General features: G+C 38.4%; 1 protein-coding gene across 1 annotated transcript in view; it reads right to left on the bottom strand.

The window, feature by feature from the left end:
* Positions 1-2,516: 2,516 nt before the first annotated feature.
* The window catches only part of LOC149239970 (SUPPRESSOR OF GAMMA RESPONSE 1-like), a 70,512-nt gene continuing 61,115 nt past the window's right edge, over positions 2,517-11,913 (bottom strand). Inside the window, exons 3-7 of the mRNA XM_089367233.1 lie at positions 5,106-5,283; positions 4,437-4,921; positions 3,720-4,064; positions 3,493-3,629; positions 2,517-3,370 (exon numbers count right to left, since the gene is read on the bottom strand). Coding sequence (XP_089223359.1) covers positions 3,519-3,629; positions 3,720-4,064; positions 4,437-4,921; positions 5,106-5,283 — 1,119 coding nt within the window. The 3' untranslated portion in view covers positions 2,517-3,370; positions 3,493-3,518. The remainder of the gene's footprint in view (positions 3,371-3,492; positions 3,630-3,719; positions 4,065-4,436; positions 4,922-5,105; positions 5,284-11,913) is intronic.

Below are 11,913 nucleotides of genomic sequence, written 5' to 3'. Positions count from 1 at the left end.
GAGCAGCTCCTGCTGTCCCTCTCGTTCCTATTCTGGGTTTCAAGCTGTTGTTTTTTGGTCTCTGTCTCGACATTTCATTATCCGATCTCAGGCCTTGTCTCTGGCTTCGGGTGGTGGGTTTCGAGCTGTGTTTTCATAGCCTTTGTCCGACGATTAATTCTTCGGTCTCAGGCCTCGTCTCTGATACAGGGTGGTGGGAGGTTGGCCCTGTCATTCCTAAGGTCTCTCGAACTTTCCCTGGAAAGGATAACTTAGTGTTCAATTCTGTTTTGCTGGCGAAGCGGATCCGCGGGCTCCCTTCCTGGTCTCGGTGTCTCTGTTACTCTGCTTCCTGATCGTTGCTCTGCCTGTCCGACATCTCACTGCTGCCCCCTCTCAAATGCCTCAACTTCGCCAAAGAATGGGGTGCCGAAGAGGCCAACCCGGCGTGCGCCAACTAGCTCGTCCTCTTATTCGCCTCCCCTCTCCAGTGAGCTGTTTGTCGGCCGCTACCCCAGCACTCGCAGTGGGAGAGGGCGGCTCCATGCCTCCAGACACCACCCTAGGCCTCCTTCCTCGTCTGGCTCTGCAATTTTCTCTTTCAATAGCTCCCTACATCGGCCTAGGATAACAGCCCATATCACGGTGGTCTTCCATGAGACTAATCAGATGGAGGACTCTGATTCTCATCCGGGAGGTTCGGGGGCAGTCTCTGTTCCTTCTCCTTCCATCCAGCTGGGAATTGGAAATGCGCCTCGGCAGGATTTGAATGTTCCGGGTTGTAGCACTCAGGATGCGGTGATGATGCCGGTTGACCCTGGTCCCTCCGAACAGAACGTGGCTCAAGCAAGGGATGTGCCAGAATATGGATGGTGCCGCATCGAGGAAGAACCTCAAGATGACTAGCGCGCTTTCCCCAGCTTCGTTTTTTGGTTATGCTACGTCTATCACTAGGGAAGTTTGCAATGTATATTGTTTTGTGGTTTTCCTGTATTTTTTGATATTTTTGTTAACTATGAAGTACCAAGAGAGTATCATCCCGGTCCCCTGCGTGGGTCCTAAACTCTGTCACAACCATGAACTCACTGCCTACAGTCAGTCTTCTCATCTGTTTTCTCTTGACAGTTCTGCCTCTCATCAGAGCAGAGTCTTGACTTCGGTCTCCATGTAATTATACTTCTTTACTTTGTTAATAGAATTAATCTTACTCAGAAGATAACAAAAAAAAACAAAACAAACAAAACAAAAACAAAAAACAAATAATTTTCTGGAATTTCTTTATGAATGATAAATCAAACATCATTCATAGTAACTCTAGAGGACCTCTCTGGAGTAATTCGATTGCTCACACAAGGCTCACATAATACAAGGTATCATGGGGGGTTGTTGAGACCCACAACACCCTATCCGTAGTCCTTGACTTATATCCTGGTTTCATTCGTTAAGAATGAAATCACCAACCTTAACAAGAAAGCAACCCCTTTTAGTGAATGAAAACAACTAATGGAAAGAACTGGACTTATTTTACTCATCTATAGGCTTTGATCAGTTAGGCACACTCACGACAGTTATAGGCTTTCGAATCTGGTTTTCTGTAGTATGTTAATGACAACGTATTTCATGTGAGATCAAATTGAAAACCCTGCATATCAGTATTTTATTTTCTTAATCTAAAGGTGTAAAGGTTTATGTGGGTTGTTTGCTGAGGCCTCCCACAGGAGGAAACACTCGAAGAAATCTCAAGTGCGAGAAGCATCCCTTCTGCCATTGGGAACAATAATGCTTTTCTATAATCTCAGGTTTGTATAAACATGGAAAGCAAAATCAGATAATACTGGAAAATATAGATACCAGTTCTCAGATAGAATGAACAATACAGCTCTCAGAGAAACTCGTAAAAAAAATACACTGATGGAGTTCAACCTAAAGGAGATTTGAGGTGGTATTCTCACCATCATAGTTTCATTTATTTTCAGATTTTATAAGTTCAATGAAATGTTATTATTTTGAAAATTTTAATTTTTCTTTTCACTTTTAAGGATTCAAATATTTTCCTAATTGTGACACATCTACCTGGATTGTAGACATCTCCTTAGGTGCAACGAGAGATCTACGGGTAACGAGAGAAAAATAAAGTAGATCATCGTTGCAAAGGATCCAAGATCTCATCTGTTTTCCATGGTTTCCTTTCATTACTTATTTATGCTGTTGGCAAATTAAGACTATATGTAAAGGGATTTTATTTTCTAGTTGTGTTTCCTAGTTGAATACAACACAAATAGAAGACATTTTGAGATGCTCAATGAAACTTGAGAATTTAGCACTTTCATTTTATATATAAAATCTAACCGATGTGGAGTAATTGTTCTACAGAACTGCTTGCAAAGACGAGTTATCATTTGCCTGCTTTGTATGCATGCACCTCAGCCATATTTTGGGATTGATCAGTGGAATTCAGCAGTAATTAATTATGCAACCAAGCAACGAATCTTTTGTATTACACTTTCAACATGAAAAGCCACAATTCTTTAGAAAAAGTCATCATGGCCTTCTATAACTTAAAATCAATTTAGTTACATAATGTAAGCAATCCATATATAATATTTCTGGAGTTTAATCCATTGTTCCAATAGAGAATGAAAATTTCAAGGTAATTCTACCCCATATGACTAGAGGCTGACAACATGGATTCGAAGAAATGCAAGCCCTGGGCAGATCATTACTACTACTACGACCGTGTCTTTCAGACATGCCCTACACAACAGTTACTGAGCAATATATGGCAGGCCAAAATAAAGCCAACAGAAGGGAGTTGGACGCAGCAGACGGATATATCTATTATCTAATCACTTACAACGTGCAGATGAGAGAACCCAAAGAAAGGTTCCAATAGTAATAAGAGGCTCCAAATCACCAGACTAGTTCACTGACCCCACTTTGGGGTTTTACCAAGTTGACCATGGTGATAGTGTCCCCCCCCCTGGGCATATTGGTATACTTATTAAACCAGTCATTTTCCCTGTCTTTCCATGAACATTGCTCATATAATACAGCAATGAGTATCAAAATTAATATGACAATAAGTACTTCCGAAGGTGGCAAAAATCTTAACCGGTTAATTGATTCCAAGTGTTGCAAACATCCGGATTTTATCACAAAAAAGTCGCCGAATCACAATTTTTTGGCCAGCCAATGTTTTCTGATTGTTACGGATATTTTGGTGGCATATTAATTTTGCAGATTTTTACCAATATTTTCTCGATTTTTTGGTTTTCTGTACCCTTGCCGATTTTATCTCGATGCTGTTGCAACATTCTATATACTGGAACAGAAGATTTATTCGAATAGCTATCTGATTTCTTGCCAAAACAAAGTGGTTTCTGAACATAACCTGTACAAATATGCAAATTATTAGATACAGCACTGTTTTAGCACTGTTTTAGTGAATAAGCTAGAATCTGTATCAATATACACAATCTGGATAAGAGCTCAATACCAGATTTTTAGACTAACCTGGATGAATGAGGTCATTGTGTCTTTCATTGGCTATCACCCAAGTTCTTACCAGACAAGCTAGATCCCCAGTCCATACCTTTGTTTAGCCATGACAGATGCCAGATGCTTTCTTGTGAACTACTTATCTGTGAATCCTATAAAACAACAGAATACAGGGAAAATATCAGAAAAAATAGATTAAAAGTCATGGATAGATGCAGCAAGTATTAACTCTATCAACTTACAGTAATGAGCACATCGGGTGGGGTATCAAGGTCAATGTTTTCTAGCTCAGGAGGGGCAACTTGATGCAGTTCTTTTTCAAGTTTATTCCTTTTAACGCGATGACATTCAGTCAGGCTGGGAAGCATGCAGTTCCCTTCTTCAATATTCACCTCACAAGATCTGTTTTCAAGTATCTCATTGCAAGCAAGAGAGTGATCTATCGGCTCCTGAGAGTCTTCAATCAGCTGAGACTCACCCGCTGACCATGTTAAGCCTGTAGTTTCATTTGGAAGATCATTTTGTCTGTTGGACTCCGCTTCACTGTGCTTGGAACGCTGATGAATTGTTGCATCTAGATCTGCACCCTATTTCCAAAGAGTTGAAGAGATCACGAAACAATAGTAATTATATCAGCAAATCCATATATTTAAAAATAGAAATCAGCCTATCGAGTGATTTATCACAGAGCAGTTCAAAATTCAAATACAGATTGATTTGAAAGGTAACATGAAATTTGCCAACAATAAATTAATCAATTTCCGTCCAACAGTTTGAATATGATTTGTGAAATGGACCTAAAGTATATCCATAATGGAAATCCCAATCACTTTGAAACTCAAACATAAAATCCATCAAATGCTGAAGCAGCAAATTCAAATGCTGACCTGGAACCCAACCATGACCTATTAGTAATTAAAGCAAGACTACATCAAGATAAGTTTTTGGCTTCCTTCTACCTGGGGTGATGATGGACAGTGCAGGTGCTCTTCTTTGACTTCATCAAGATAAGTATGTTGGTTCCATGAACGTAGTGGGGGGGTACTTGTTTTAGGTGTTACTGGATCCCCTTTCCCGTTTGAAGGTCCAACATTCTCTTGAGTAATGGCTGTGTCGTTTTTGTGACATGGTTTTTCTTGTTGGTAGAAAATTTTGGATACTACAAACTCACCCTCATTTTCATCCTCGTCAATGCCAAGATGGTACTGGTGCATTACCCATTTTGTCTTCTCTGGCTTTGATCCTTTTACAGAACTCGTATAAAGAACCATTATCTTTTTGCATCCTTTCTGTTTCCCATTTTCATACACAGGCTTTGTTACTCCTGTCTTGTGCCAACGCACATTTTCCCTACTTTGGATCTTTCGACACTTCCGAGGGCCTGTTGTATAAGCCTTAGCTGTTTTGTGGAAAATGTGAACACTGCTACCATCTTGTTTGATTCCTGTAAAAAATTTCCGATATACGATTGTACCAATGAATAACATTAAAAGAATAATAAGCAATATTTGACCATATTGTACAAGTGCGTGATACATACATATAAGAAAGCCACAAAATTACATATAATCCACATTCCCTATATAAAACGAAATAGCAATATTAATACAGAGGTGGCCAACAATAACCTGGTAAATTCCCGGGATGTGTATAGCAAATCCCATTTTCTTCTTCCAATGTCAAAATGAATTCGTCAATGAATGGGTGAGGCTGTGCATTTCCAGTTCCAAGTTTCGCTGATAAATGTCTTAAAAGTTCTTCATCAGTAGGTTCAAATTTCACGCCAGCTGGCCACTCTTGTGTTACCTACAAACAGTAGGCTTCAACTTATATCATATGCAAAATTTTAAGTATAGGTTTTCAATACCAAGCATTCCAACTGTTTGTCTACAGATGTTTTTTTTTTCGTGGAAAAAAATTAGAGCTATTAAATATCGACATCAACAAGAAAACTAGCCCCACAGCTATGGTCGGTGTAAAGCAAACTGACAAAAACATAAACAACCAAGTGCATCATCTCCCATTTGAGATCTGTCCCCTTAAGCTTTGACAAAAATTTGCATCAGGAAAAATTATTTTTATCCAACTGTACTTTGGAATGGAGGAGGCTTCTACTTTCTCTCTATTGAAATGGAGGAGGCTTCTACTTTCCCTCTATTGAAAGGGGACTTGGTAAACTACGTATTGGGATTTCCGGAGATAAAAAACCATTTCAATTATGCCTCCTCCCACTGCAGGAACCTTTTCTTAATATAAGAACTGCCTTTTGATCATCTGGACTTAGATTTCTTGACTTTATCCTAGTATATATACCAATCTGTTATAGTTTCCTTTTCCTCTTTACAATAGTTCCCTAACTAGTTCAATTTTTTTTCCTTTTCCTTGTGATTTTCTGAAAACCTTTTTTGTTCACAATTATTTTTGGAGATCAATAATTTTTCCAACTAAGGGATACTTTTATTGCAAGCTACCATAATATCGTCCTACGCCTGAAGAGGTTGGTTTCACAATCCAACCATTGATTCCACTGTGTGTATCCAGGTACAGGATGATTATATCTGGCAGTGATCTGCTTAAATCCAGTTCAATGTGTAATCTTGCACTAGTAAAAATTACCAAATTCTCCATTTTAATTTTTTACTATCTGGCCCTTATAATCTCCCCATAGCATTACCTATTCTTCCATTACACCATCACCCCAAAAAAGAATGGGGAGTTTTGAGTCTCACAGAAATAAGTGTGGCAATGATCGACAGGGTATTTGTGAAGAATTAAGGTTTCAAGACTATCTCTTCCCCAAAACCAAGTCTTTTTTTCTAAAACCTAGTTCTCGTCTTCTAATCTTCCAAGTAAACCAAGAAATAAACTATTGTGCAATTATTAAGAAGAGAAGTTCTCTTGCTCCTATTAACATTTACCGTTTGTTACCCCTCATATTTGCATGAGTGATAATTTTGTGACTTTTGTCGAAAGACATATTTTCAGGGTAACTTGCATTGAGGATAGTGTTTTTTGGACAAGCATAATGGTGATCCTCCATGATATCACAGATGTTAGATGTGGTTGATTTCCTTGGTTGGTGTTCAATTCTACATGTACTCCTTGATGCTTAGATGGTGGTGATGATCCTTAGTGCTACATCTTCATATTTTATGCTTTATGGATCAGCTCACTTGATTGTGCTAGTGCGTAATGGTTGCTTGCATAATTGTATGGAGGTGTGGCCATAGCATTGACATGATATGGCACTCGTAGAAGAGTGCTCTACCATTTTCCATGATTTTAGACATATAAGACAACCATTATTGCAGAGCACTCACCTCGTTGCCTTGTTTTGGAGCACCTTAGGCTTTTGGTGATGATGCAGTCACATATGGTTTTGTAGAGGAGCATTTCAGGACTTGACGTGTCTATTCCACTCTTATGATGATACTTGAAGATATAGGACAACCATAGGGGCTCACTTCCTTGGTATGTTTTGGAGCAACCTGGGGTTTCAAGGCTGATTTGGCATTGTTGATAGATGACATTGGATAGAAAACCCTGGGAATTTTTATGTCTATTATGTTCCTATGGCCATGCTTGATGAGATAGACACTTAATCCTGATGAGCGCTTCCTTATTTCATGGACTTCCTGCACTTGGAATAGTCTTTAGGTCATGTTTAACTTGTGAAGGAGGATGGATGATATGACACCTTCAGTGAGGGGTTCCACTCAAATTTTAGGTGTCTATTAAGTCCTTACGATGATGTTCCAGTGATAGACACTTACTCCAGTGGAGCACTCCACTCCATTGTTTTTCAAGCATCTAAAGTTCGAATGGTGGGGCCAACCCACTCCTTGTTGCACATTTGACTCTACTGCTAGAGTGCTGGGCCTCCTTGTTATGTTTTGATGGTCAGATTGCTCTTTTTTACAGATATACACTTCTATCCCATGGAACACTCTCTTGTTTGCACTCTTATAGAGGTGTATCTCACAAATCAAGGCATTTTCCCATTGATGGTGATTGTTGCACACATGTAGAGATTGTCAAGGACTTTTTCATGATTTGACACTTGATCTATTGTGTCTGTTTCATGACAGTCAACCTCCTATCTTGAGATCTACTTCATCTACCTTGATCTACGGATGGTTACTTGACCTTGGAGCCACATGTGCCAACTTGAAGGGTTTATTTGTACATCTATTGAGGTTGTTAAGAGAATTCATGGTCCATTTCACTTGAGTGCTCCACTTTTTCAGCCATCTATTTCCAAGAGGAGGACTTGAGGAGGCTACTTGCACACTTGTCCATGCCATTTGTTGAGGATCTTGAGGATTTGATTGCACATTTTTACATGCATATGGATGGGGTCACTTTGCACACTTCTCCATGCAAACTTGATGAGAGTGTTCACACTTTTGGATCATCTATTTGGTCTTCCACCACTACTTCTACTTTGGAATGATAGCACTTCAAGGAGCAACTGTGTCCTAATTACTGCACATGTGGTTACTTAGACATCTATCCGTGGATTGATTCAAGGAGATCACTTGTACATGTCCCTTGCTGCTTTAATGAGGTTGTTCCACTTCATGCATGCCTACTTCACATGTGGGACACTTCTAGGAGGTTTTACAGGTGGATAAGTATCTAACTTCTATTTTTGGAGCTTTGACATGGTCTATCTCTTAAAGAAAGAATGTGCATTCTTCTCTTGGCTCTATTTTTGGATGGTCGTTGTAACTAACTATATAATTTTTAATTATTGACTTGTCTACTAGAGTTAGTTGGAAGAACATGATATTATATTTGTTTCCTGGAATATTTTGTTGGAGGAAGTTGGGGATCTCAACAAACTTCTTACCACTTTTAGTAAGCAAATTGTTGAATGATTACTATATTGGTTTTCCTTGGAGAGAAAAGTGGATCTAGGAAAGAAAATCAATGTTTATTGTATGAGAAGACATAGCTTCATCTTTGGTATTAATTGCATAGTTTTCACATAGAGATTTTCTTGGCAAATTCTAAAGCTACTCTTATTAAACCCTAGCAGGAATTTACCATTTATTTCAAGTCCTTGCTCATTTACATCGATATACTTCTGGTGAACCTGATGCTAAGTAATTTTGGGTTACTATTTTCTTTCATATCATAAAACCCTAGTCAAGTGTCCAAGACATATTACTTAAAGGTTGAAATATATATCTTGGATTGTTCTTTCTCTCACTTCAAATCTGGAATTTTGTAATAAAACATTAGTACAATAGATATGAAGGTCAAGGACAGCATTGAAAGTGTCCTTAATCAAGTACATCATTGGTTGGCACTTAAACGCACCTCACACATAGTCAATTTGTCCCAAATGATTTCATCCCTTGTAACTAACTTGAAGTGGTTTTTGTTCATATTACTTCTAAGTATTATGTTCTTGAGATGTTAATCAAATTAATACAAATTAAGAGCATGTGTTTCCTTGTAAAGAGGTCACAGATTCAAATCCAGAGTGGGGTAGAGTATGTACACCTCCAAAGACTTTAGCAATCATATCACTCCACCGAGGCAGGTCCTGTGTCCTAGAAACAAGGGGGTTTCATACACCAATTCAGTGTCTCGCTTGGCCGTGACCTTAAAATAAATTATTATAATTATTATTACTATATTAGATTTAGCATTGATCTACTAGCCCCTAACTCATAATACTTAAGTGGGCAATAGTGGTTTTATGCTATTGTTATTTAGGCATTATCTTAATGCATTCACTCATTTATTCTTGGAACCTTGTACCTTTACATTGCCATATACTTGTGGGATTCATAAATAGAACTAAATCATTATCTATTGTAGATTAATTAACTGAAGAAGATTTACTTAAGATCTATTATTAATAGACTATGGATACCCCACTTGGCTCTTGGAGCTGGCCTAAAGTGAAGGAGATATTGTACCATAGTGGCAAAGCTGCAAATCTTATTTATTACCCTATGGTAACATACTAATCTATACAGTAGCATTTTTGGTGCCATTACCAGGTATAAAATCCATCACCTGAATATTTTGGGGGATCCCCTTGCATGTGTATTTTGATGAGTATATTATGAAAGTTAGTTTAAATATCTCATCTCATAACTCCACATACATAAAATATTTAACTAAAAATACACTAAAAGAAGAAGTCCTCAAGGCTTAATTCGTCTTGTGCCTTAACCTTATAGTGAAGAGTAAATAAACTTAAAAAACAAGAAAAGAAATAATAATTTAAAACTTGAATATTTACAAGACATAAAAATTATTTGCTTGATAATGCAAGTTTCCTAAAAGAATTAAATGGTTGCTCCTTGGTTGATTGTTACAAACCATTTGATTCCATTAATATTGCTAGTCAACCTCATGAATTTCCTCAATCACTAGAAAATGTCTTTATTTCATGGTGATAATAATATTGATCACTGGGAATCTGGGATGCTTTCATAGATTTTATTAATAGTACTAAAATTGGACATGATATATAAATGCTTTGTTTTATCATTGAAGAAAGATTTTAGAAAATGGGATATCGGATTTGCCTAATAATAGTATCAATTCTCTTAGTCCCCGAGGTGCAGCGCAATTGACGATCATCGTGATATTTAGTATCGTGTAAACTAAGAGATCTAAGGTTCAAATCCCTCGGAGTAGCTTAGTCTATGAAGAGGAGGACAGGTCGTAGGCCCCAGAAGTATAGTGTTAGCTGCCGAGTCGACCCTATGTCATGCGAGTATGATACTAACCTAGTTGTCAATTCCTCTAGTTACAAAAAAAATAGTATTAATTCTCTTAATCCCTCTAGAGATATCTCATATGCTAGATGGTTGGAAAGAAGAAATAGTAGGTTTCTATTGAATGATTTAACTAACATGAGGAGAAATGAAAATGAAACTATAGATGAATTTAATCTCAAATTTGATAACATAATCCAAGATATTTGTGATGTGCCGAACCATTCTTGTGCCTATTGGGATGGTTGGGTGCTAGAAATTTTCCTCAAATTTCCTTCTAATTTGCCATACCATACAGCTTTGATAGTATTCCCACATAATTTAGCAAGCCTTAGAGAGGGTCACCCTACAAGGCCAACACTAGACCAAGTGAGAGCAATGGGGTGATGGCCCACAATCACCACAACCAAAACCCCCCGCACTTTACAGATTTTCACCGACGAGAGGAGTCCCGGTATGTGAGAGGGTCGCTGAATGGATATTCTAGGGTTAGGGTGCAACATGACTCAACGAGACCTTCTACAAGAAAGGCACAATTTAGGCTTTGGGCTCCTATTGGAGGCAATTCACTTTCTTTATAAAGGTCAAGTGTTAAGAGCACAAAACCTAGGGCTTGACTAATTAGTTGAATGTTGGGATGGAAAAGGTCAAGGCAAGGAGAAAGGGCTTCCAATAATGATTTTCAATAAGGACAAGGCACATGCAACCCTCGGAAAGCCCCCAAGTTGATGCTAAAATCCAAACTAATATTAACTTAGGGCTAGTAACTAGGCAAAGAAATATATGGACAAAATTGAAGTGAATGTCTACCAAAAGGAGGGATTTTGTGGCAACGTCTCTCCGCTTGGCATTTAGACTCTCTAGCTCAAGAAACTCACCTTCCCTAGGAATTCACACCAAACCCTAGCTTGGTCGCTTGGCTTTAAAGGGGCCGAATTAGGGATAGGAGAGGAGAGAAAACATTTATGGATTAAGTTATAGCGATCATCAACGAAGGAGGGTCAGTGCCTTATCCTTGGGTGGATGGAATCTATGAGTTGATTAAATGACCAAAAATTTGCTAAGTAGGAAGGATAAATGATGCCCTAGCATCCAAAACCCTAGCAATTACCTATTGAGATGGACCAAGAATTTTCATGGGAGAGCTAGATAAAGTTCTCCACTAGGATTATCGTTCACATATTATCCATGAATAATGCATGTAATAATGATGGGCACTACTTGTGTGCCTTTAACTTCTTTTTCTCTTTGTATTACTACTCGTAGCTCAAAGGGTTAGGGCTTGCTTTGTATGATGTATAGCAATTACTATCCCCCTAATGGTGAGGCAACTCATTGCCCACCAAGGTTTGGGACATGCAAGGGTTCCTTCTCATAATATGAAGAGCAACATGTGCTCAGGAACTGGGTGATGGCCATAATGAGTGTAGTAGAGCTCATGCTACGTTTTTTCCCACATGCTAATGTGTATGTCCAGGCCATCTTTAGCATTTTGATCTTCTTTGTTTTTTCTTATGGCCGTCATATGCTTTTTCTTGTTCTTTTAGCTACATCAACCTCCTAGAGCCATGTTCTGAGGCCTTACCCAAGTATGAGGATGTATGGTGCCAAATCCCAAAAAACCAATGGTCGGTCAAACCCAAAGGAGGGAAGTGGAATATAGGGCTTGCAATATAAAATGGAAAGTGGTGAT

The sequence above is a fragment of the Pinus tabuliformis genome, chromosome 8, assembly GCF_031772625.1.
Source record: "Pinus tabuliformis cultivar Carrire ecotype Pingquan chromosome 8, CPIR1, whole genome shotgun sequence".
In the NCBI taxonomy this organism is placed as follows: domain Eukaryota; kingdom Viridiplantae; phylum Streptophyta; class Pinopsida; order Pinales; family Pinaceae; genus Pinus; species Pinus tabuliformis.
Note: the sequence above shows the minus strand (reverse complement) of the source record. Positions and strands in the feature narration are given on the sequence as shown.